General features: G+C 41.3%; 2 protein-coding genes and 1 long non-coding RNA gene across 9 annotated transcripts in view; 1 reads left to right on the top strand and 2 right to left on the bottom strand.

Moving 5' to 3' along the window:
* The window catches only part of LOC119498143 (zinc finger E-box-binding homeobox 2-like), a 34,933-nt gene extending 20,761 nt beyond the window's left edge, over positions 1-14,172 (top strand). For both annotated transcript variants that reach the window (XM_037786696.1, XM_037786705.1), the window contains exons 2-8: positions 1,969-2,262; positions 7,635-7,844; positions 8,400-8,593; positions 8,725-8,836; positions 9,049-10,571; positions 10,761-10,944; positions 11,835-14,172. In XM_037786696.1, the coding sequence (XP_037642624.1) occupies positions 1,969-2,262; positions 7,635-7,844; positions 8,400-8,593; positions 8,725-8,836; positions 9,049-10,571; positions 10,761-10,944; positions 11,835-12,469 (3,152 nt within the window). In that variant the 3' untranslated portion in view covers positions 12,470-14,172. The remainder of the gene's footprint in view (positions 1-1,968; positions 2,263-7,634; positions 7,845-8,399; positions 8,594-8,724; positions 8,837-9,048; positions 10,572-10,760; positions 10,945-11,834) is intronic.
* LOC119498154 lies at positions 11,000-11,344 on the bottom strand. Its single transcript, XR_005209069.1, has 2 exons — positions 11,203-11,344; positions 11,000-11,045 (listed from the first exon to the last, which is right to left on the bottom strand). It is a non-coding gene; the product is annotated as an uncharacterized LOC119498154 (long non-coding RNA).
* Positions 14,173-16,492: 2,320 nt separating the features above from the next.
* The window catches only part of arhgap9 (Rho GTPase activating protein 9), a 49,691-nt gene continuing 40,069 nt past the window's right edge, over positions 16,493-26,114 (bottom strand). For 4 of the 6 annotated variants that reach the window (XM_037784779.1, XM_037784770.1, XM_037784761.1 and 1 more), the window contains 6 exons: positions 25,842-25,940; positions 24,087-24,164; positions 23,674-23,727; positions 22,770-22,904; positions 19,723-19,828; positions 16,493-17,740 (listed from right to left, as the gene is read on the bottom strand). In XM_037784779.1, the coding sequence (XP_037640707.1) occupies positions 17,554-17,740; positions 19,723-19,828; positions 22,770-22,904; positions 23,674-23,727; positions 24,087-24,164; positions 25,842-25,940 (659 nt within the window). In that variant the 3' untranslated portion in view covers positions 16,493-17,553. Of the gene's footprint in view, positions 17,741-19,722; positions 19,829-22,769; positions 22,905-23,673; positions 23,728-24,086; positions 24,165-24,414; positions 25,646-25,841; positions 25,941-26,114 lie in introns of those variants that run through there. The other 2 variants (XM_037784788.1, XM_037784800.1) reach the window with 2 other exon arrangements.

Below are 26,114 nucleotides of genomic sequence, written 5' to 3'. Positions count from 1 at the left end.
AGCTGGGGAAGGACAAACAGCTAGATGATGCATATAGATAAACATGTAGGTGTTGCATTTTGAGATTAGCTAATATACTCATCAGAAGAGTGTGTGTAATGTTTTTTTGGTGTGTGTGTTTGGTGGGCCGCCCCCTTTGCAGCACTGGCCTTTGCTCTTTCGGTAACAGAGTGAGTGTGTTTGTTATCTGTGTGTGTCTTCTAGATGTAAAGTTGACGACATGCATTTGCTGAAATGTCTCCGCTGGTGTAGAACAGCCTCTGGCTTTTGTCACTGCGAGCCGTGGGCCGTATCTGAATGTGACGAAAGACAAATACCCATCAATTATTGTGTCCAACGGCTCACAAACAAAAATTAAAATCTTTCAAGAGTGACTGAGTGTTGTTTTGACAGTTTAATGAATAAACTTGGTGACATTTAATGAGCCGTGAAACCTTATTTTCACTCTGATCTGATGAAACGAGGCCAAAGAGGGGAACGTTTTTAAAACTAATAAGGAGAATGACGACGTTGTATTGTGAGATACTCATCAGAAACCTTATTTTCACAGCAACACAAAAGGAAGAATTGGCCCTCTGTGTGTTGGCACAGTCCATGTCCTCCTCCCCCCTCGAAACTCGACAATGGTTTGGCTTTCTCCAATGACATATTTCAAAGGCACTGGCAAAGATTCTATGTGTGCTCTTAAATGGCCATTACTTGGTCGTGATTAGATATTGCCAATCAGTGAGAGAGGAAAACAGAGAGTCCTCAAAAAAAGCCTTGGAAATAAGAGCCTACAGCTGAAATCCCAGGCATGTGTTTGTGATTGTCATTTATTGTCTTTGCCATGGGAAAAAGTAATGCGCCTTTCCAGTTGTGCTGCAGCCTGGGCACCGAGGGTACACTTTTAAATTACAACATGTTATTTATCTGTTCTTCTTACTGCTGCGCTATATCCCTGCCGCATCGCAAGTCACATACCGCATACCATGTGCAAAACATTTAGACGTAAAAACCTTTTTTTTCTACAGTCGCACAAATTGTGTTCTCTAAAACGAGCAGTAAATGTTGTAATCACAATGATAAATGCTAATATTAAAATACACTGTATTTTATAGGATTTAAGTTTCAAGTCGTGACATTAATTCAATACATATATATTTTTATTTAATTGATTATTTAAATTTATTTTCAGTTTTAATGAAAGCCACACTTCACTCTCAGTACCGTCAGAGTAAAACCATCCCTTTCGACACCACGCTGAAATTGATCACAAATGACTATTAACACATTATATTTCTTTGTCTGAAGTTTTATATTGCGGTCGTAGTTCAGTGGAATATTTCAAATATCATAACTTCTATTTGGGACCCTCCTTTTATACAGCTCTGGATCTCCTTTGCACAAATGTGTACGTTGCATGCTGAGCGTGTCTGCTTGTATTGATCATAATCCGCATGTCAAACCACACAAAGCCATATAAAATGTCTCATGATAAGAAACACATTGAACAACTTCACATGAGAACGATTTCATTCCTCTTGCTTACAGAGAAACAACACTGTAAAAAAACAAATAATAATACTGATGACTTAAAACAATACGTTAGATGTAGTCGAGAACTTATTCAACACTTTAAAATTTCTGGTGTGTTTTTGCCCTGTTTGGTTTCAGTTGCTGACACATTTTTTTAATTTATGTAGCTTGTTGGTTTTGATCATAATCTACGGCTGAAAGGATAAGAAACTCATGTCTACTGCCTTTTGAGTCATGCTGAAAAATGATGAATATATATTTGGACACAACTAAATAATGACTCTTATGTAGATTTAAGACACGTTTATGATATTGGATTTTCTGAATATATTTGAAAATACAATAAGGTATTCCCTAATGTGCATATACTGTCTGTTAGCTGCATATCATTTAAACAGGACTTGTCAGTCTGAGTGTCTTTAGTCTTTTCTGTTTCTCTCTTTCTCGCAGTGGATGCTGAGCAGGTGAGTTCACTGGGATCTGAGGGCGAGGATGAGGTGGGCATGTGGAGCCTGGAGCCCCAGGACTGCCAGGAGAGCCTGGACAAGACAAGCCTGACACCCAGCGAGGGGACGGAGGAGCCCGGCAGCCCTGCTCGCTCCACGAGGCCGCACAGCCTCAGCCTCAGCCCCGCCAGCAGGAACTACTGGCCGCAGGTGGAGCAGGAGGCCGAGGCCGCAGAGGACGCCGCCACCTCATCCACCGCTGACAGGGAGGGAGACCAGGAACCTCTGAGGATGTACTGTAAGTTCTCAACTAAAGTATTCAAACATTTGCTATTTTAAGTTAAGCCTTTGTTTTCTGAAGGGGATTCTGAAGAATGAAGGTCTGGCCAAGAAAGTTTGTAGAGTGTAACATGTGATACATATACAGTAGGCCTACTCAGAGGTGGAAACTACTGGCCAACTAGAATATTGTACTCAAGTAAAAGTACTTTAAAAAACAAATTAAGTTAAAATGTACTTGTGTACTGTGTTCTTCTGTCTGTCTGTCTCCATTTCAACCGTGTCCGTGCCCGGGACAGTGCTCTACACACAACAAACAGCAATATCCGTCTGAGAATAACTAATAATAATGAATGTTGAATATGAATAATGTTGTGGGATTATTCCTTATTTCATGGACTATTTTAGAATTCATACATTATTATTATCATATACTTACTTATATATAGACAAAACAAATAAAACAAAGCATTCGAATACTGATTTTGAGGTTGAATACCACGACAAGGGTCGAAGCATTGAAGCATTTGGGTCAGCCCTACTTAAAAGTAAAAGTGTGTCACTTAAAATGTAATCTGAGTAAATGTTACTGCGTTACATTTTGAAAGGGGGATGTAGGGGTGATGGTATATATGATGATACTACTGTTATATGAAAAGCTACAATATAGATTGTATTAAATGTTAACGTACAGCCTACACAAGTGCAACATCAGCAACAGACCCCTTATGTTCACACCAACAGACAGGTATTCTGCAGTCTGTGCATATAACTGGTTATCAATTATATAAATATACAACTGCCTTCAGTGTAGCCTCACAACAATTAACCAGGAAAGAGATAAAACTCAATCAATTAAATAAAAATGACGACTGAAAATTCTTTTAGAATCAACACATTACCAAAGCAGACAGCGTGGACATGTTAACAACATCAACTAAACAGCAGCTGCAGCCACTAACACACATATTACAGCAAAGGAGAGACTGCAGTTGTTTTTTCTGTAGTGTAGACCTTTACCTTGTCATCCTAGCAACAGCTTTGGTCCAAGTTTACTTCCTGTCAGCTTCCACATTAACAAACATCGCAACAGGAAATACAAAGAGGCCCATTTAGCTTCATGTTGTCAAGTTTGAAAAGGTCTATGGTTTTTACACAGGTAGTCTAGAAGGGAACCAGCAAACTGGGGAAACTCTCGCGAGATTTGTAAAGTGGGATCGGATAGGTGTCAGGGCAGCGGCAGAGTCTCTCGCGAAAGTTTTTTCAAGTTTTTGCAGATCTGAGATCAGATTTCGCAATTTTCGGGTTCCCTTCTAGACGCGACCTTTTACGCACCGCGGAGCGCGCCATGGATGTGCGCACACGCAACAACGTTGCTAGGCAAAAAGACGTGGTTGTTGACGTTTTCATCCTGATAGAGTTCAGCAGTGTGTTGGTGCACTCACCTGTGAAAGTCACCGCAAAGTCTTCCACAGTCTGCTCCAGGTTCAAGCATCATAGTCCACTCATCCTCTCCTGGTCCCAGACAGGTAGAAGTTCCTCAGTGAACGCAGAAGTCACTGCTGGAGGATCCACATGTGCATGTTAGCATTTAGCCTGTTTGTCAGGCCCAGTGTGCTCCTCCTGTACAGGTGACGGACATTGTGGGTGTGTCACTTTGCGTGCAAGCCACGTGGTGCATTAGATCAATCATTAAAGGGACTGTTTGTAAGAATCAGAAATGCTTGTTAACAGTGACACCTGTGGCCATTAAGTCAACTAAAGTCAGCGTCCTGTTGCTCGCGCTTGTGCTCGCTCTACATAGACATGAACGAGCATCGCTCAAAACAGTGAGGCGACACACGTCAGCTAAAACCACAATATCACTCTATATTTCAGCTGCTTGGCAGTAATGTTAGCTGACCAGACGAAGGTCTCTCCATGAATCACTGCTGATCCTGGTGTTGGCTTTTCCTGCTTCAGCCTCGGGGCTGAAGCAGTAAGAGAAACGGTATCGTCTCCGACCGCAGCCGCAGGGAAACGATAACGTTTCTCGTTGCAGAGCCCCGTCACTTCACAAGACACGGTAAACCTCTGTTGGTCTGGAGGAGCTGCAGCATTTATTTCTGCACAAACATCCACTGTACATTCACTAGATATTCTCAGAGCTACGAAGTCTTCTGCAGTGTGTAGCATTGTTTTTTTTAACTATTTGGTACAATAACGCTAATTATAAACACATCCCATATGTGATCCATAATTTGATTGAAACTGATTTGAACTTGGCCGAGAACGCAAACATTCATGACGCATCATTTCCGGGGTGTCACCACCACCCTGGATGTGGAGCTGCATGGTGTCCTCCTGCGGCCACACACACACCTGCAGCTTCTTCTCTGCTGCAGCTGCTTATTGATCTCCTTTCTTCTGTCCCATTCTCATAGTTTATCAGTATATTCTTATTTATATGGCTATTCTTTTCTATCTTACCTATGGATCTACATCCTTCAGAAAAGTTCAGCAAGTTACTGTTTCTAGTGCTTCTAAAAGACATGAAAACAAGCACATCTGGCTGCAGATGTTTTGAATGCTGTTGAATATTTTTTTTTATACCTTATGATTCTATAGTTTGCTCTTTGTGTTCGTTTTAAATAATTTGTTTTTATGTCTGCAACTGTGTGACTGTGCTGCTGCCTATCTTGGCCAAGACACTCTTGAAAAAGAGAATTTTTTTTTGTTCACAATACATCTATAAAGGAACTGGTATTTTACATATTTGGAACAATGTCATGCTAGACCCATATATGCTAGCCCCCCATTCCTTGTTGTAGTGATGAAGATAATGTGGTACACATGGAAGATTAAATGAAATAATTCATAACAAAATATTTTTTTTTACCACATTCAGAACCACAGAGTAGTCATTATGGAACTTACACTGAGTGAGAATGTAGTGTGTGTTTATATTACTTACCTATTCTGACTGGCGTTAGGCTTTGTGTGGTAGGTAGAGCTTTCCTCTTTTACAGATATTCCACCGGCCTTAAGGTAAAAAAAAATAATAAACAATAATAGTAATAGTAAATAAATCGTAAGGAGAAATATATGTACATGCATTTTTAATAATAATGTAGTCATATTATTTCTGTATATTAATCTTGTCTCTAGGTGGAGGCTTCAGATAAGCCCAGTGTTTTTTTTTAATCTTCCTGCACTGAATATTGTTTATTTATTTATTTATTTTTTTGTAGTCTTAATTTGTGAAAAATAAATTAAACATAAACTCAATGACTTAAATAACGGTTAAATAGATAAAAAAATAATCAGGACTTTTTTTTTTAGTGAAGTGAAATTACTATTTAAAATGCTCAAACAAAAGTAGCCTACAAGTACACAAAAACGACTTTGTTACAGTAACTAGAGTAAATGTAGGGTAATTTGTAACTTCCACCCACTGTATATACTGTATGATACAGCTGTGTATGTGTAAACAAGTTAACAGTGTTTTTCTGACGCAACACAGCGCCAGTGTGCTGACGCTTCTGCTCAGAGCCTCTAGATACACCTTCATATCAGCTCCTTGCGAAACCAGGCCTTCCCTACGAGCTCTTCCTCTTTTTCACTCTCCTCTTTGAAAAGGCAGCCTTCTGAAAGCATGACAAAAGAAGTCATCCCACACAATGTCACAATATTTCCAGGCATCAAAGAGGTGACGTTACGGTACTGAAATCAGCGCTGCACTGCGCGAGGCTTTCCCTTTTATTTAGTGGAGATCAAAGGCTCACGCGGCTCGCCTACTAACAATCACTTAGCTCCCTCGCCTCGTGTGATTTGGCCTGGCCTGATGAAGGCCAAGCTGAGTTTTTACAACACTCCACCGCACAAGCTCTTCCCTTCACCACATAAAAAAACAGCTCAAAATATGCCAACATCTGCAAACATTTGAAAAATCTTCCTCAAAGTCGTTGTGCGCTGACTGGGCTTGATTCATGATAGGAGGCGCCCTCTCTTCTTCTTCTTCTTCTTCTGTCTCCCTCTGCCCTCCTGTCACTGCACTTCTTCAAATCTATAGCTTCATATCTGGCCAACCGGTTCCCTGAATACATTGTTTTATCTGTCAGTCTAGTGTAAACAATTTAGCTCCATTAGATTCAGTTGCACAGTGTCACTTTAAAACCCCACTCCCACTGCACACATATGAACATGACAATCACACAGAGCCAGAGAGCAAACGCTTTATTGATTTAACACATATAAGACATGAAAATGTAACAGCAGCAACCACACCAACAAGAATGCAGAACAGCTGTAAAAATGATCAATTCAAAATGAGAGGAGTGCCATATATTAATCTGCATAATAACAGGATATTATTAGAGATGCACCGATAACCACATCGGATATCAGGCCGATAGTGACTCAAATAGCTGGATCGGATATCGGTGACAGTGGGGCCAATCTATTCAATTAAATTCTATGTTTTTATACTACATACAGTACATTATGTACTGTAATTTTAATTCCTGTTTTAAGTTTTGACCAATTTGTTCCTGCATTAAAATCACTTGGATAGTGATTTCTGTTAATTTTGAAGATTTTTTTGCCAAGTTGCTGGTGGATGATTTAATATTCTAATAATATAGAACAATTCAATAAATTTATATCTATGTATTTATTAGTCACATTTTGTTTTACAAAGTTTTGAAAGCAATGTTTATGTCAAGCCTGTGCTTGCTTTTACACATAAAAGAATGATCTCAGTCTCTTCCACACAGTGAGGCATACATCTTATTAATTAAACACTGGTATCAGATCGGTACTCGGTATCGGCCGATACCCAAAGCCCAGGTATCAGTATCGGTATCGGGACTGAAAAAGTCAGATTGGTGCATCCCTAGATATTATTCATGGTCTTTTGTGCAGTGTGTGACACTTTTCTGCCTGTTTTTGTTGTCTGTGTTGTATTTATTCTCAGCCTTTATGGTACCTTGTCTGCCGGGATTTTTATTTTATTATTTATTTTATTATTTATTTATTTTACTTCTGTGAGACTTGAATTAAATAAAGAAAAAAAAAATCTAATATTATTTTTTTCCTGCAAATGTCACCAAAAAGACAGTGTGTGAATTATGTATTAAACTGTACAAAATGCCAGACACTGCTCAGGAGTTTCATGTTAACTAAGGTTAACCTCTGGTTAAATATAAACATATTTCTCTGTTTGAGGTTTCTTCCAGTTAAAAGGGGGGTTTTTCCTTTGCCGCCGTCGCCCAAATGCTTGTAGTACAGTCTAGCCCTGCTTTATATGAAAAGTGTCTTTAGACAACTTCTCTTGGTGCCATATAAATAAAATTGACTTAATTTCTCATAATGGATATTACAGCTTCACTGTATCTTTTTCTCTGTTCCCAGGTAAGAGATCAGACTCCCAGAATTCCTTGGAGGACCTGGCCCACTATGAATTTCTGGCCCAGTTGAGGAAGGCTTCTACCTCATCCAGTCTCTTGGACCATCTGAGCCACAATGGCACGGCAGCAATGTACCACCCGGGCGGCAGACACGACGAGCTGCCGCCCGCCATCTGGTCACCGGGAGCTCAGCACCGCTCACCTGAGGGAGCAGGTAGGCTGATCAGGGAGCAGCTGCAATGATGCTATATAGAAAATCGACAAAGCCAGGCGGTGTGTTGTTAGAATGATGAACCGCATATCTGATTGTATAATGTTATTCTAAGGAAATGGAAAGGAAACACATCAGCTTATCAGCCGCTAACGGTTCAACAAAGGTCATTTCCCAGGGTTGGAGAGGAGATGAACAACTCATTTACACGTCCATGTTCAAGCAGTTGATGCATGTAACAGTGTGATGTTGTCCCACAATATTAATATTTAGGTTGTGGTTCAACATTTTATATCAAGTATACCAAGATTACATAAAAGGCTATTGAGTTAAATATTATAATATAAGCATATAAAATAACTTAACTCAAACAAATAAAAAATATTAGGTTCAAACAATATCCCATATAAAATATAACTCAACACAAATAGCTACAATTACGAAATGGGATATAGGCTCCGCCCCCCAACATACCTTGAACAGGATAAAATGGATGAATAGACGGATGTATTTAATAAACAAATATTAAAATGTCACCTCTCTCTCTCTGGACTCTAGATGCAGGGAGGAGCCAGCAGGCCTGTCCGTTCTGCCAAATGATGTACCAGCGTGGAGCCTCTCTGAGGGACCACATCAAGTACTGTCAGGAGAGGGAGGGGGGCCACATGGTCTGTCCGCTCTGTGGATACACTGCCACCCTTAGGTCACAGATGGAGCAGCACCTGGCTCTTCATAACCAAATGCAGGACAAGGTGAGATACACACAGACAGTGGGAGAAACTTTTATAACTAAAGTTATAAATTTGTGTTGATGAAATCATACTTCTTCACACCCCTAAATGTGTTGTTATATAAAACTAATGACAGTGCCCTGTCATCGCAGAGTGTCATGAGTTTGGATCAAGGCGTTGAGACCAGGAAGTTCAAATGTCTGCAGTGTGGGAAAGCATTCAAGTACAAACACCACCTCAAAGAGCATCTCCGCATCCACAGCGGTGAGACAAAATAACATGAAAACAGTTGTGCTCACCCATCAATTTGCTATTGTTTCCACTGTCTCACTAACCCTTACTTATGGTGCCAGTTATATGGTATGAAATTATACCTAATTTGATGTGTTGACAGGAAAGTTGAGATAATTCACGACAGGACAAGTTGGGTATTTTCAACCTACTCTAATAGATCCCATCTGCGTGTCATCCTTTAGGTGAGAAACCCTACGAGTGCTCCAACTGCAAGAAGCGTTTCTCTCACTCTGGCTCCTACAGCTCCCACTTAAGCAGCAAAAAGTGCCTGAGTGGTGGAGGAAACGGAGGAGGAAACGCGGGAGGAAGTAGCAGCGGCGCATTTAATGGACACAGGCAAAGCTCCTACCACCACTCGTTTCCAACGTCTCCTTCTGCAGGCGCGGGGAGAAACAGTACTGACAAGGGCTCTCCGTTGGCTTCACATTCCCAAGATCACAGCGGGCCTCTGTGTCGAGCACCAGAGGATCCTCACCAGCTTTCACTGCAGGACCCAAACCTCAACCCCACGGGCTTCCCCAGAGCGTCGGACCTGGCTCGGCTTTGGGACCCCTCGGCAGAGCTCTCGTTGAGGGCCAACATACTAAAAGGGACTACCCTGCTGCCTTATCTGCACTCTGGGACCAAGTTTGAACAGATGCTGCAGGAGATGCTTCACAGGGAGGTGAAGAAAGATGAGGAGACGGACAGAGGAGGAGGAGGAGGAGGTGCAACGGAGGAAAGGAAGGTGATTTACAACGGGGGAGGGCCTGACAGGAAGGTGTCGTCCGACAGAAGAAGAGAGGCAGTGAGGTCAGGTGAAGGGGAGAGAGGTGTGCTCGGGGTGACGTGTCGATGGTGCTCCCAGCTTTTTCCCAACGTGGCGGTGCTCCTGCAGCATGAGCGCTACCTCTGTAAGATGAACCGAGAGGCGGTGGAGGTGCCCGAGGGGCTTCGCAGCAAAGACCACCCCTCACCGCCTTTATTCTTCCCCAGATCTGCTCTCCAACTGGAGAACAGCAAACCAAGTGAAGTAACCAACGGAAACAAATCGCCGTTACAGAAGCCCAGCTGGCACTCTTTACCGCAGCAGCTTCTGGTGGCAATGCACTCCCCCCCACAGCCCCTCCACGACGCCCTGTCCTCACGAGCCTTCTGGTCCAGCCAGGAAAAGGGAAGCCCAAGCCAACCAATGAACCACTCCCCAGAGCTGTCATCCCCTCGAGTCAGGAGGAGGGTTCCCTCTTCAGGATTCGGTTCTCCGGTCTGCCTGGACCTCACCAGCTGTCCTCCCGAACTGACTTCCCCTCAGAACCACACCAGCAGCCACTGGTCTGCACAGAACGAGCCTCTGGACCTCTCCCTGCCCAAGCAGCTCTCAGACCGGGAGGGGAGGAACAAAACTGTAAACGGCAATTCAGCCAGAGGAGAGAGGAGAGAGCAGCAACTTAGGAGACCCAGTCCAACTTCACATCTCGCCCTTCACCACCACCATCACCCGGTCTATGGCGGGGCCGGAGCTCCTCTGTTTCCAGGTTCCTTATATAATGGATTTCCTATCTTCAACCAGTCTGGTTTAGGGCTTTCAGGACATGATGGCATCGCAGCGATTCCGTTCAGCCAGTCACCTAATAGCCCGGGGTTTCTCTCTCCTATGGCTTTCATGATGGAGGCGGACGCAGAGGCGACGCTGAAAAAGATCCACCAGGAGAGACAAGCTCTCATGGTGAGTAAGGCCACCTTGTTTTAAAATAATTATGTGTATTTTCTGGAGAACGACCTCAAAATTAATGCAGAAGCAGCAACAACAATACATTCAAATATCTGATTATGTTGTAAAGCATCGCTGCAAGAATGTGTAGAATTACAATAATCTAAATATACGGTGATACACATTTTCATGTTTTCTCCGCAGGGTGAGGTGTTAAGCCGTGGAGCTCTGGACTACCTCTCTCTCATGGATGATGGACTGGAGGGAGAAGGAGGACCAGGGAGGAAAAGACTGAAGAAGACAGATGAGGGGCTTTACGCGTGTGACATTTGTGAAAAAACCTTTCAGAAGAGCAGCTCTCTGCTCCGACACAAATACGAGCACACAGGTCGGTTGCTTTTCCTACAGTTTATAGATTACTACAACATTTGTTAAACATGTTCAAAGGGGCTCTACGTAAGAATCAGAAATTGCTTGTTAACAGTGACACTTGTGGCTGTTAAGTCAACGACAGTCAAAACAGACATCGGTCAGAACAGTGAGGTGACACACACGAGACTGAACGTGATTGACAGGCATCATGTTGATTAATGTTAGCAGCATAATACCCAAAACCAAACAAAGGTCCCCCTATGAATCTAAGGACCGGCCGGTCCTAGTTTTCCCCCGAAGTCGGTCACATTCCTGTTTTGCAAGACGGGCTTCACTAGATATAACTTTGTTTTTTTTGTGCTTCCTTGGAGTTTGTGTTTGAGTCTGAGTCGTGGTGGGGGCTGGTCATTTGTTGGCGTTAGCGGACTCCATTTCTAACCGAACATTAGCTATGGTTGCACCCTGTTAGCCATGTAGCGGAGCTGAAGAGAGTAAAGGCACTCGTGAGCGCGAATGAGGTCACATCCATTGGATTTTCCCAGAAAAAGCAGTCTACAGTCTGATGGAGGAAAGCCAGAAAGTCGCGGACGGCCTAATTTTTTAGGTTAAGTTACAAACTGTTCCCACATTGGCAATAAATAATGATTAAAAAGTTTATACGTTTAAAAACTTACATACAGTCCCTTTAAAGGAATAGTTTGGGAAACGCGCTTATTTGGTTTCTCACTGAGAGATGCTGGTAGATGGATTTTATTCCCTTTGAATTGATCCAGGCTGGCTGTTTCTCCTTGTTTCCATTCTTTACGCTAAGCTAAATGTTTATGATAATGTCTTTTCTATTTAAAAATAAACTGGTACATCTTTTTATAGAATATTATTAAACACTTTTTCACTTGTTCATTACAGGTAAGCGTCCTCATGAGTGCAAGATCTGCAACAAGGCCTTCAAGCACAAGCATCATCTGATCGAGCACAGTCGGCTGCACTCCGGAGAGAAACCCTACCAATGTGACAAGTGTGGCAAGCGTTTCTCTCACTCCGGCTCGTACTCCCAGCACATGAACCACCGCTACGCCTACTGCAGCAAAGACCAGGATCCGGACCAAGACCAAGAGGAGATGCCTCTCACCCCGGGGGCGGGCGGCAGCCTCGGGGGCCGCCTCGCCGACGAGACCCCTCTGTCCATCGAGGACACCCAAACCGCGCACTCCTTCCTCAGCGATTCCAGTCTGGATGGAGCTGCAGAGGCCCTCAAGGAAGAGGAGGAGGAGGAGGAAGACGTGGGAGTTAGTGATGGTCGTGTGGAAGAGGCACATGTGGGTTTGTCTGGTGTGGTGGAGGAGCTGGGAGGTAGCCCCATCCGAGGATCACCTACAGGGGAGAACCGAGTGCAAAATGAGAGAAATGGTTACGACGTGGGAAACCATATTGATGATGCAGAAAGACAATTCTGGGACAGAGACACTGAGGACCAGAATGGAGACTTGGACAAATGTGAACTGAACCTGGATATAACAGATTTACCCAGAATAAAAACTTAAACTGACTTTAACAAGCCAATACAATGCATATACTATATATATAATAAGACTTTTGATACACTTTTTCTCTCATATACAGTATATATATAAAACAGCTCCACTGATTTTTTTTTTTTATACTAATTTTTACATGAAGAAATGCACAGAACTGCCAAAGCATAGACGGCCTTAAAGCGGATGAAGCCATACAAACAAAATATATGTGACAAAACAAATTATAGTATTTTATCATGCAAAATAGACTTGATATAGCTTCAGGGCCTTTTGTTTGTTTGTTTTAATTGTTTTTTTGTTTGCCAGAACAGCTGAAACACATTTGGGTTGACTCATTGGATTTCATGTCACACATCCAGATGTGACAATCTAATTTTTTTATACGCTTGCTGCTGCTGACTGTTGCACAACCCATAAAGAAGAGGCCTTTGTATTTTTATATCCAGGATCCAGTTTACTTTGTTTGAAACATTTTTACTGTTCACATGTAGGTGCACACGACCAGTGAGTGGGTTGAGAAACCAAGAAGGAAAGAATGGAAAGACATGTCTGTTACTTTAGCATGCCGTCACAGTTAGAGCTTCAATATCAATCAGAATCGCTGGATGCTCAGTTATTTATTCTTCCTCATAAGTGAAAGTAACATTCGATATCCTGTGGTATTATCTCATACAAATCCTTACCTCTATTTTAAGACATGAGCAATATCTTTGTCAAATGTTTTACATGGCAATACACACATGCAGCTATTACTTTGTCCCAAAGCCATTCATTCATGCTGTGAAATCACAAGGTACAACCAGCTCATCTTTTCAGGTTAACTATGGTGCTCAGTGGCTTCGACTTATTCTATTTAGTAGTTTAGAGTGAGCAGTAAAAAGAGGAAGTACCGGAAGGTGTTTATTTATTTTTTTTAAACAAAAAAAGCAGTGTCATTTCTGCATCTCTGTATGTTACAGAGGGTAAAAGATTAAGTCAGTTTTCCTTTGAGGGAGCAATTCAAACCTGCACTGTCTCACGGTTTGTGTAATAATCACACACAGCTGCTTTATTTAATTTGATGCTAAAATATCCTCCTATTTCTCGTAATAATTTAAAAGTGCTACAGCCTGTTTTCTCACCCCTAGAAAAAAACAATAATGTGTCACACATTTGGGCTCGTCTTGTTGAGGTGTGGCGTGAGGGTCAAGACTCAGGACACATACATTTAACTTCCTCTTTCTGACTGCGGTGTAGTCAATGTGAAAAGTACCTCAGATGTACTGTGAGTAATCCGACAGAGCCTTGGTACGACGAGATAAGACGGTGGTGCATGAGGTGTGACTAAGCTCGTAGCACTCATGCATACCGTGCGCCAAAGACACTTCTTGGTCATAATGTGTGTGTGTGTGTGTGTGTGTGTGTTTATCACCAAAGCTATGCATATGTGACACGCCAACTGCCACCCTATTCGTGCGTACTTCCTTACCTGTTATTTCTAGGTCAAGAAGTGTTTTATCTTCACTCAGCGTCTGCACACTTTCTTTTTTTTTTTTAAATGTACCAAGCAGTGTTATTTTTTGTTTTTTATCTTTTACTGGCACCCATGCAACTTTTGTATTCACTTTTTATATATGTTTTATAATAATAATAATAATAAAATTGTACATACTTTGTAACAAGAATGTTGTATTTCATTGTTTTTCTATTTAAAATCTATCCCCAATCAACCTTTTCTTGTCTTTTAATTGAAAACCTTTTAATGAGACTGTAAATATAAAACTTAAGCGTAATCATTTCAAGCCAATTTTCACTCAGTGGCTATTAAAAAGGTTAAATTATTAAGTTATTTCAAAAGATTAAGATTTCAATTAAATGATCACTCTTAAACTACCAAAAATTAAGTTTTTTTTTTTATTTCAGTGTAAACACAGACAGTTCGGATGCTTGGCTGTGGCGACTCAGATTCCCATCTCAGTAAACAGTTTCATGATCTGCAGACTGATTTGTTTCACTAACTTTTTTTGTGGCTTTTTTTTTTTGTCTCTTTGCATGATGATTCATCAGAGGTGGCTGCTCGGTGCCTGTGAACCTGTGGATGTGGCCGGGGCAATGACGGGGCTCTGCTGCTATTTGATACCCTGAACTTTAGGTTAACGCTTGGTGGAGTAAACAATCGGCTAACCGTAACACTAACAAACAAGAAGGGGTGACGTGGGTCAGATACTTTTGGGTACCATGCATCAGCAGCATTTACTCAACTGTGGCACCAACAATTGGTGATGTTATGACGTTTTTCTGATCTCAAACATGTGTAAGGTGACATTTAATTGAGAATTCCCTTGACTCATATACCACAGTCAGACGGCAGCATCAGCATCACTTGCAACATTGCTGCAAGACCCATCCATGAGCAGCATGTTGTCAAGTTGAGTGCTGAGCATTTCAAAGTTTCGATTCCCCCTTACCAACAAGTGCAACAGAGCGAGCAGGCCTGACTGTAAAGAATTAACACAGCTACAGATTTCACTGGTGGGCAGAGACACTGTTCTTCTGCACAAGTGTGTCCTCTCTTCTCAGATGAATTGTAAAAGCCATGACGTGCAGTAACAAAAGGCCCGTTGTTTGCCATGTGCCATCACGGTTGTATCTCCTCCTGCAAGAATAAACCATGCAGATTCACTAACATAGAGCTACCCAAGCAAATTACCATAAAGCACACTTTCTAAAGTGGTTCGGTCTATGAAATGTTAATCAGTTACTTGGATGAAAAACACGTTACAGATGAAAACATTTCACAACCGTCTCATTCTCTTCACGTCCACATTTTTTAATAAATACCTACACGTACTCAAACATGTTTTAGTGTTGCAGCAAACAAAATAACTATCTACAGATGCAAAACGGTCGGGCTGTTTCATTTCATCGGTCCATGTATCAAAAATCTGTTGTAAGCTAATTTCTCCAAAGGTTTGCAGCAGTTTTGCTGTTTTGTCTACGTCCAAAGTTATGCCTGCACATTTGACTAAAATACATCATGCGGAAGCACAATTAATATTTTGCATTGTTTTAAAGACTGTCGTTATAAATCATATGTAATTAATAAGTCAAAGAAGAAAGAAAGAAAAAAAGAAAGAAACCGAAGAGAGAGAAAAGTAATTGAGTTTGACTTTCGCTGCCAACACAACGCTGATTGGGAGGGAGGGGTGTTTGATTGTGTCCCTGACGGACTGATTCTATTTCAGGGAGTGATTAGCACATCACACCATGTGAAATAAAACACATCACAAAGCTCGAGGCTACAGCAGTTTAATGCCACTACTGGGTTTTTATTGAAAGAAAAATCCCTTCAATTTTAGAATTTGGAGAGGGAACAAAAGATACGGTAAAAAAATACTTATATAATTTAATGTTTCGAGGGTGCTATATTTTCTTTGCATATTATAATAACACACACTTGACTGTCAAAAAAACAGAAAGTGCAGCCCTGACTGAGGGATCCATGTATAAACTGTGATGACTATGTGCGTACATGCATTTAGATCAAATAAACAAATGTGGTTGTCTATTTAAGTAGAAAATATTTCTGTGCCAATCAAATGAGGACGACCTTGGACACACTGATCAAAAGTTCAGATGACTCCCCATCAATCAGCTACACATCCTCCTCACACACTCACATGACTTGAAATAATACGGACATAAAAATGAATAAATACATCTAATAAAACTTTGCTAAATCGCTGAGCTCTTCTCCCCCCCCCCCCTTGTCCCTCTGTTCTGCTCTTTTTTGTCTTCTGCCAAACCCACAGTCAATATAAAATTACCAAAGCCACAGAGTGAGAGAGTGAGAGGGTTTTTGGGGAAAATCCACATTTTTTAAACATATGCATTTCCAGTTCCTCTTTTGTTCTGTTATTAAAAGCAGCATTTGCACCAATCACAGGGGATGCCTCCACCCGCTGAGGCCCACATACCTCCACACACTTCTACTATCTCTCACGCAAACCCGTCGCTCGCTACAAACAACCTGACCAAACAGCACAACAATGAGTTTAAATCACTTTTACTTTTTTTATTGCAGGAGAGTTAACAATCAGGTCCAAGCAATATTTGAACGACACACTGTTTGTTTTGAAGCAAATGTATCAGTTTGAGTTTGGCTAATTTATAATGTTTAGTTTACACACTGTATGCAAAGTGCTACTAGTTGACAAAGACATTATTTCACATATTTACAATTTAATATTTTTTTAACTTAAATCGGAGTTAGTTTGAATTAATAAAAATAGAAGACAGATCCAATCGTTTGTACATTAAGGGAAGCTTCAAAGGTCCACACTCACTACAAAGTACTATTTGGTACAAAGGAACATTTGCTGCCTTGTTGGCATGTTTATCCCCTCGCTGAAATCATGCTTTGAAGAGTTCCACCTCTTAAGTCTGAAATGAACATAAAAACTCTTCTTCTAAACACTGTATAAGTTCAGCAGGGATGCGGTCACCTTTACACGCCCAGCTTGCTTCCTGCTTGTTTGCATATTTGACAGTATATCTTCTGCTTTCCACTGCAGGTGGGATCTGTCCAGCCGTGCTGTGAGAAGTGCTGATGAATTTCACAGTGAGATGGTTCCGCTGAGTTTCAGTGCTACGTTAAGACACATCCTTCCTCACATTCCTTCCTTGATAAATTAATACTCAGCTAGCTGGAGATTTATCACTTTCATGGCTTTTATTTATTCTGATCGAGTCTGAAACATCAAGGAAAAGTGACATGGAGGCGTCTGCTCCGAAACACCGAGGCTGCTCTCCACATCTGCACTCAAAGACACAAGTATTGCAGCTAAAATTGGTTTGTTTTACTATTATTGTTTTAACATGGCTTTATATGGAGGCCAGATGTCATGATTAGCAGCTTTCTGTCCTGGTTCTTTTTTACCCCGTAATTATCTTTTTGATGTGAAACCCATTTTACACCACATGAGTCAACAGGCAAAGAGGACACAAACGCTGCACTACTTGTGCTTTCGTCTGATCTGGAGGAGCTTTCTGACCCCCCCCCCTGACACCCACCCACCCACCCAATCCAACCCCTCCTCTGTCCGAGAAGATCAAGAGGGGCCTCTTGTTCCAAAGATGTGGTCAAACTCGCTGAGGATGAGTTCCACCGCCTGGTTCTGGTAAACCATATTCACCGCCATGTTGCCGTTGTCCCGCTCTGGACGCATCAGGGTCGGCCCGAACACGATGCCGATGTTCTGGGTGGTCATTCGGTTGGTGCCTGAACACTCCAACACTCTGCAGAGAGAGATCAGAAACAGAGGAAGAGATTGGTTTAACATCTAAAATATCAGCAACAACAAAGAATTTCTGGTCATATGTGAGCAGGATGGTTCTGGGGATGGCACTGCAGTGTCAGTCAGGCCACCACTTTGGGCCCAGATTGAAATATCTCAGCATCCGTTGGATGTCTTGCCATGAACTTTTGCACAGACTTTAATGGTCTTCAGATGATGTATTCTAATGACTTTTTTTGTGATCCCCTGACATTTCCTCAAGCGCCGCCACCATGAGGTTGACATTTGTGGTTTTTTGAGTGAAATGTCTCAACAACTATTGGAGGGATTGCCATGAAATTTGGTGCACACATTCAGGTCCCCCTCAGGATGAGTTGTTGTAATAAGTTGCAATAATGGGTGATCTTTTCAGCCATCATCAAGTGCAAATTTGAATCTGTCTAATTTTTTGGTTTATGACCAAAATCCTGCAAAACTAATGACTTTCCCATCAGTCTCGGATTTATTTCGGATTTAGTGCTAATTAGCAAATGTTGGCATGCTAACATGCTAAACTAAGATGGTGAACATGGTAAATCTGCTAAACATCAACATGTTTGCATTGTCATTGTGAGCATGCAGACGCTAGCATTTAGTTCAAAGCACCACTTTGCCTGAGAACAGCCTCATAGAGAAACTAACATGGCTAGAGACTTTGTTCTTGTTTAAGTTATTCTTTGGGACTGGAGGGACATAGACGACTGCTAACTGCCCATACGGCTTCATTCTTGCGGTCAGCATGTGACATCTTTATACTAAGGACAACAACTAAAAGAATCAGCGTCCACCAGTGACATCTTGTTTTTGCATGCATGTTCGTGACCTTGTATCTGCATTTTGCGATCTAAATTTGTGCACATAAGTTGTCTAAATCCACCGCCTGTATCCACCTATGTTGGTGTGTTTGAGAGTATGTGTGTGTGTGTGTGTGTGTGTGTGTGTGAGATCAGGGGGGACGCAGGAATGGGTTTAAGCCACAGCATGAGGCATTCTTCTAAAAATGCCATTCCCACCAAGCCACAGAAGCAGCCAGCAATTGCTCAAAACTTCCACATTAAAAAGAGAGGAGGAAAAAAGAGAGAGAGGGAGGGAGAGGAGAGGGAAGAGAGAAAAGAGAGAGGTTCCAGTGGTGGCGGCGGTGGTGTTGGTATGCCTTCCAGCAGACGAACCACAAGGCTCCCATGGGACCTTCGAGGCAAGGAGGAGAGCGTGGGGGGAGGGAGGAGGGAGAGAAAAGGAGAAAGGGATGGAAAGAGGAGGAAGAGGGGAGGAAGAGGAAAAGGGAGAATACAAAGAAGAGAAGGAAGAGAATGGAGAGGAAGCAAAGGAAATGAAGGTAGCGAGTGAGCAAGAGAGGAGGCGAAGGGGGTGATTGAGCAGGGAGATAATAAATGAGAAACAGAGCGAGGGGGGAAAGGAATGACAGCGGGGAGAAAATGAGAGAAAGACACAGAGTTGACAAATTCATGGGGCCCACCACACCCTGGCACAAACATCGGCCTCAGAACACGAACACTCACCCCTGAGTGGAAGGAAAAACCATAGGCGGTAAAAAACACACATTTTATGTACTGTAAAAGGAACTGGCTCGCAGAACATCGTATGCCATTCATCTTCCTCCAGCCTTTTCATCTTCACAGGGACCCAAACTTAACAACAGTGTGATCCTGGTACAGCACTGGCATACTTTGAGAGCCGTGGCCAAAGAATCCCTGACAGAAAATTACTGAGAACGACGAGGAAACTACCCCCTCTTGTGGTCAGGTTTAAAAAGAAAAGTTATGAGGGTTGGAGATTTTTATTTTCCTGCAAGGGCATCCGGTTCACTCCTTCGTGCCGAAATATCCCGAGGGAATATTCAGCGTTATGAAATGTGGCAGTTTCAGGGCACAGAGACAGAGAAGACGAAGACAAATGCACGCGGTTTCATTTCCGCCCTCTCACCGTTTGAGATGGCGACACATGAACTGCAGCGTGTCATGGTTTGGAGGAGGCATGTTGAGCACCAGACACTTCAAACGATCCACTTTGTCCATGTAGTCAGACATCTCTGCAACACAGAGCAAGAGACGTGTCAGATCACAATAAATGTCATCATTTGATTTCCATTTCATGAAACTTTATTAGCATCTGATTTACATCCAGTGACTGATATCACATGTTCTCCATTAGCATCCACTATCTAATCTGATAAAGCAGCATGCAGTTATCAACAAGCACCACTGTGGTTTGATGTGAAACTGTGAAGTGCTGATGATCACTCCCTGTGCAAAAACAAAAAGTCCCATGGATTGATAAAAAAAAACAAACAGGGAATTTATGCCAAGAATTATTATAATTTTTTCTTAATATGCAAGGTTTCTTACTAAATGTAATTTATTTTGAATTGCTAGATTATCTGCTTTTTCAGGATAAGTAAAAGATATTATGATAAATTGCTGTATCACACCAGTTCATGCAAATTAATTGATAAAGAATGCAGTTGAAGGAAGTTTGGTGTTTGTGTATATATATATATATATTTATATATATATATATACACACACACACACACACATTTTTTTTAAGTCAACAGATAAAAGCACATGAAAAGAGACTCGTGAATTGATCCTACTATCAACAAGAGCTGCAACGATTAATTGATTAGTTGTCGACTATTAAATTAATCGCCAACTATTTTGATAATAGATTAATTAAATGGATTAAAAATTCTCTGATTCCAGCTTCTTAAATGTGAATATTTTCTGGTTTCTTTACTCCTCTATGACGGTAAACTGAATATCTTTGAGTTGTGGACAAAACAAGACATTTGAGGACGTCATCTTGGGCTTTGGGAAACACAGATTTTTCACCGTTTTCTGAAATTTTATAGATCAAACAACTAATCGATTAATGGAGAAAATAATCGACAGATTATTTGACAATGAAAAAAAGCGTTGATGGTGTGATTTGGTGCAATAGACCTACATCATTGTTCAAAACTGTTAAAAACATCTTTGAGCCTCAGCTGCTGCACTGGATAACATGTTCCTTTATTATGACGCCATAAATACTCACTAGAGCATCAAATGTTTATTAATACGCTGCTGAAAATAGTCCCCAAATGTGTTTCTTTTTGAGTAACCTTCGCATAAACCTACTGTGATCTGCTGTTTTAGGAAACCATTTGGCCCTTAAAAAAAATCTAACTACAAATTTGTGGCCCATTTTTAAATGTTTAAGTCTGAATGGACTGCTGCAGACGGGGTAGGGAAGTCGTAAAGTAGTGAAAGACTACTTTTTATGGCATTTGTTGACAAGAAGAAAAATATTAAATAACACATATGAGCTGAGGATTATGGGAGTTGTGTGAAAATAAATGCAGTGAGGATTTATACTGTGAGGATTTTTGTGCAGTAAAACCATCACTTCATTTGAATTCAATACTGCTCAATAAATTTCAGTTTTGTCAGTATGTAATTATTCTTCTCTCGCATTGGAACTCATGCAATTTTCTTTTTGGGAAGCACCATTTTATTTTATTGTGTCCATATATCTTTCATGATATATGTGGCGTTGTGCAACATTTTCTAGAGGTGGAAAAGGGCTGTAAATACAGCATATTCTATAATCATGAAAATGACTTTCACCACCGTTTGAAAGTGTGAAAGAGCCCAAGTAAAGAGGGGGTAAACTCTCCAACCCAGACTGTCCTGGTTTGGACTCAACAGTGTTAGTATGCGTATTCAAAATAAAAACAGATCAGAGGAAAAATATTAAGTTGAGATTCCTACGCAGGTGTCCTGGTGGCCTAGAGGTTAAAGGGATAGTTTGGGTATTTTGAAGTGGGGTTGTATGAGGTACTTATCAATAGTCGGTGTATTACCTACAGTAGATGACGGTCGGCACGCCTCCAGTTTGGAGAAGCAAACAGGAATTACCGCAAGGAAGCAAAGTAATGTACTGCTGTGGACGGGGTCGGCAGCAAAACGTATTTATGCCACCTTAAAGAAAGACCCACCTAAAGAAATCAATATCACTTTAAGTGTACACTATATTTAGAATATATTTGCTGGTTGCCTTGTCGTGAGATAGCTATACACTCAACCTACACACACAATCTATGCTCTCGCCAAAGCAACCAGACTCCATTAAAAAACAGTAATTTTACCTCGTAGAACACGGCTGTTATTGCGTGACTTTGGTCATTTCGAATTCTCCAAAGTCACACAATAACAGATACAAACTAGCCGATCAAGGCAGCGGTAGACCAGCAACCTCCATGTTCTGTGAGGTAAAATTACTGTTTTTTTCAATGGAGTCTGGTGGCTTTGGCGAGGGCATAGACGGATACAACAGCTTCAGTTCCCCGTTGGAAACAGCCGTCTGACCACAACGTAAAACGGTGAAAATATTCTAAATATGCCGTAAACTTAAACTGATAATGATTTTCTTAGGTAAGCCTTTCTTTTAGGCGTCTTTTGCGGACGTCCCCGGCTGGACATTGCTTTGCTCCTGTGCGGTGACTCTTGTCTGTTTCTCCAAGCTGGCGGTGCGCCGACCGTGATCTACGGTAGGTAATACACTGACTAGGACAAGTACCTCATACAACCCCACTTCAAAACACCCAAACTATCCTTTTAAAAGAAGCCGATCATGTAATTGCAACATCCCCATTTTAAGTCCGGCCAGGGACTTTTCTGCATATTATCCCCCCTCTCTCTCTTTCCCATCATTTCCTGTTCGATTTCTACAACACAGAATCAAGTAAAAGGCCATGGATGCGCACAAAAAACATGGAAAAAACACTGTCCATGTTTCAAATCAATAAAGGTGCTTTTAAATGAGAATTGAGTTTTATTTCATACAAACTTAAGCAGATTTTTTATTTTAATTTCTGCCTTAGATTGATCAAAAATGAGTGTCATTCTATATGAAGTGACGCTCCACATGAAGGCGGAGGGTATATACAGTATTTAAAAAATAAACTGAGGCTGAAGCTGGTCACTCACTGACTGTCTCCACGATGTCGGTGAAGAAGCCGAAGGGCACGAGGGGCTCAGGAAGCTCGCGAAAGAAAAGTTTCAAAGCTCCTGTGACGACATGAATGTCCTCCCAATCACTCTGGTCCAAATTCAGCTTCTCCTCTGAGACACAGGGAGGGAGGAGGAGGAGGAGGAGAAATCCAGACAGACAGGGTCAGAGGAAGTGAACAAAAGGCAAGGCAATGTGAAAAACAGAGACAAAGAGTTAGAATTATAATGAGAAAGAAGTAGAGTTACAGTCACAGTATCGTTTAGTGAACAACATCAACAGAACAGAGTGTGAATTTGTGTCAGTGCTGAGGCGTAACATGAAGGCTTGTAGCTGCAGGAGGGAGATAGAAATAAGTCAGAGAAGACACAGAAGCACAAACACATGTAAAGCATCTTAAAATCCAGGCCTGACCAATGCTTCTCAAATTGCATCATAAGAACCAAAGGGAAGAAAATAAAGAGCTTTAATTTGACCTCAGGGTCAAGAAGTTCAATATTTATGATTTTAACAAGTCTCTAATGATGAGAAGCATTAGTCAGTGAGAGATTAGAGCACTTCACAGCACACAAGCTGCAGCTTGATTCTCCGTTTTGTCCACTTGGTGGCAGGCGTGCACCGTATGAGACGCCGCTGTACAACCTGCTGCATGTTATTACATCAGAAAACTTAAAGCAGTAAAGCCTAAGGGACACACATACATTAAGCAAATGGTAGCACAACCAGCAAACTGTTCGGTGCACGTCTGCGCCGCAGCTCAGCTCTGCGTGACGGTCTGTGTGTGGGGAGTTTTTGACATTTATCAAACACATGATGCACAAAAACAAGCAGGCTGAGTAACACGTGAAAGCAGCCGTTTTTTCCTCGTCAGTCTGAATCTACCTTGTACCAACTCTGCCGGGAACATGTAACGGCCGTCTGTCGTCACCGCTCGCTCTGCAAAAACCAACAGTTAGTCAGTGGGCTTTCCTCGGCGTCCACCTTATCAAAAGGATGCCGTGTGGTGGGAGCAAGACAATCAGGTTTAAAGCAGGTGAACAGTGAGTGTGTGTTGTAGTTATACAATATCATATGTAATCAGGATGAACAAAAACAGCATCAGATGGAATTTATCTTGATTTTAAAAGGCTGAAAAAAAGAGGAGATCAAATTTAAAGATTTCTGATGAACTTCTACCTGCCACCACTTCTTTCCTCCCCCCACATTTCCGTTGCAGGTTTCATTCATTGTCAGAGACTAAATTAATCATCGATACAGATCAGTTTTCTCTTCCCCCTCCTCCCCTTCATCCTCACCGTGGTCCACCAGGAAGCGTAGTTTCTGAATCACTGCCAGGTTCCCTGAAACTCTGTAGAGGCCATCAGTGTCCAGTCCTGCAACATACCACACAGAGCTGGTCAGATCACTGGAGGGTCTGAGCATCGAATAACTCATAACTTGGTTAATATCAAAACCAAACTGACATGTATTCCATTATTTAAAACTTGACTACATGAAAAAAAAATAGTTCCTCAGATTTTAAGGCAGTCAGAGCTGATATAATTGTTTTGCTTTTCTGCACATCAATAATTTAGTGAGCCTGGGAAGTTGGTTTTGTTGCATAAGTGCCCAAAAGCATGTGAATAAAGTCAAGCAGAAGTACATTTTGGCATTTTCAGACACCTACCTTTTTTTTTTTTTTAAAGTTATGTTTTGCATGATCACATGACCCCCAATGAGGACTTCCTCTCAACATTTCATAGCGTCAAGCTTGATGAAGTGCCTACAAAGGTCTGTTATGACATTGAGTTTCTGCTTTTTTCTCTCACTGGTTTTAATGATAGACATTGTAGAACAAGTCAGGCCTTGTGAACCATTGATGATTAAAATCCTTAACTGATGATATTCTATATTTTTAATTACGGTCAACAAATTCCATGACGAGATCAACACCGTGGTCAGATGTAGAAGAAGCAGGCTTTTGTGATATATTGATTATTAGTATCTTATCAGAGCTTTGAGTTGAAAATCCACAGCTTCACAGTCACAAGGAGCCACTGACGGAGATGTGTGTATCATGGTACTGCTATAAAACATACAGCGTTCATTCAGCCACGTGGGGAAAAAATCGAAACCTGCATTGCTCATTCATTGGTCATAGGTCACATTAAGTTAATTTAAGAATGGTTTCAGCTTCTTAAATGTGAATATTTATTTATTTATTTAATATTTAATATCTTTGGGTTTTGAGTAATAAAATATAAATAAAAATAATAAAAGCAACAAGTAGACCTCACCTAAGGTTCTGGGAAATTACAATGGCCTTTTTACACTATTCTATAGACCATATATTTTTTATAACAATATATATTATTATATATTAATATAGTTAATTAGTAGCAGATTAATCGATGATGAAAATAATGATTATTTTAGAAGATAAAAACACAATTTAACAGGACAACCAAGGGAGAAACCTCAGGAAGACTAACAGAGGAGTGACCTTGAATTAACACAGTATGCTGAAAAACAATAATCTACCTTCTTCCTTTCCTACAGCAATCATTATATACTGTAACTATGAGAATTATCAAAACAATTCCTCTCTGTTTTTCCAGAAGCTACTTTGTCCTAAAGGTTTTTCAGTCTGTCACGGCCTTGAATGTAAATGTCTCAATCTGAAACAACTCCATGGAAATATTTAATTCATCAAATCCGTGTTTTTAAAGCCCTTGTGGTCAAGACACAGATCTTTTGTGTGTATTAAATATTTATTTGCAGCATTGTTTCTAAACAACTCCATTTTCTCTCATTTAGATCTGTCTACGGCTGGCAGCTGTCACGACTTCCTCTCTGCGCGTTTTTAGTCGTCTCTCTGTCGGGCAATCACAAGCATTTTTCAGTAAATGTGTGTTAGGTGATTTGTGTCACGGAGCTGAACAGGAGGTGCACAACTGCTGTCAAGTGGCTGATGCTCAAAACAGGATTGAGGAGTGTTTCCTCATGTGTCCCCCCTTGAAGTTGTGAATCACATTAGCAGGAGCTGGCTGTATGTTTTGCAGTGTTTGTACCTCTCTTCTCCACAGCATCTGTACAAAGTCTGACGAAGCGAGGGACGGTGTTCTTCTCTCTCTCACAGAGCATCTCCAGACGACAGCCAAACACCTGATCTGAAGGGGGATGACGGACGGACAAAAACACACTTTTTATGTCTTTTTTTTTCCTCAAGTAACTGTGTCAAGACATGATGTAAGAGCCTCAAGCTCAAGTTAATCTGGAGATAAATGCACTGTTCACTATGGAATGAAACCTCTCTGTTCCCAGCAGCGATGTAAGCTCACCCT

Source organism: Sebastes umbrosus, chromosome 1 (genome assembly GCF_015220745.1).
Source record: "Sebastes umbrosus isolate fSebUmb1 chromosome 1, fSebUmb1.pri, whole genome shotgun sequence".
NCBI lineage: Eukaryota > Metazoa > Chordata > Actinopteri > Perciformes > Sebastidae > Sebastes > Sebastes umbrosus.
This window is presented reverse-complemented; position numbering and strand designations above follow the sequence as displayed.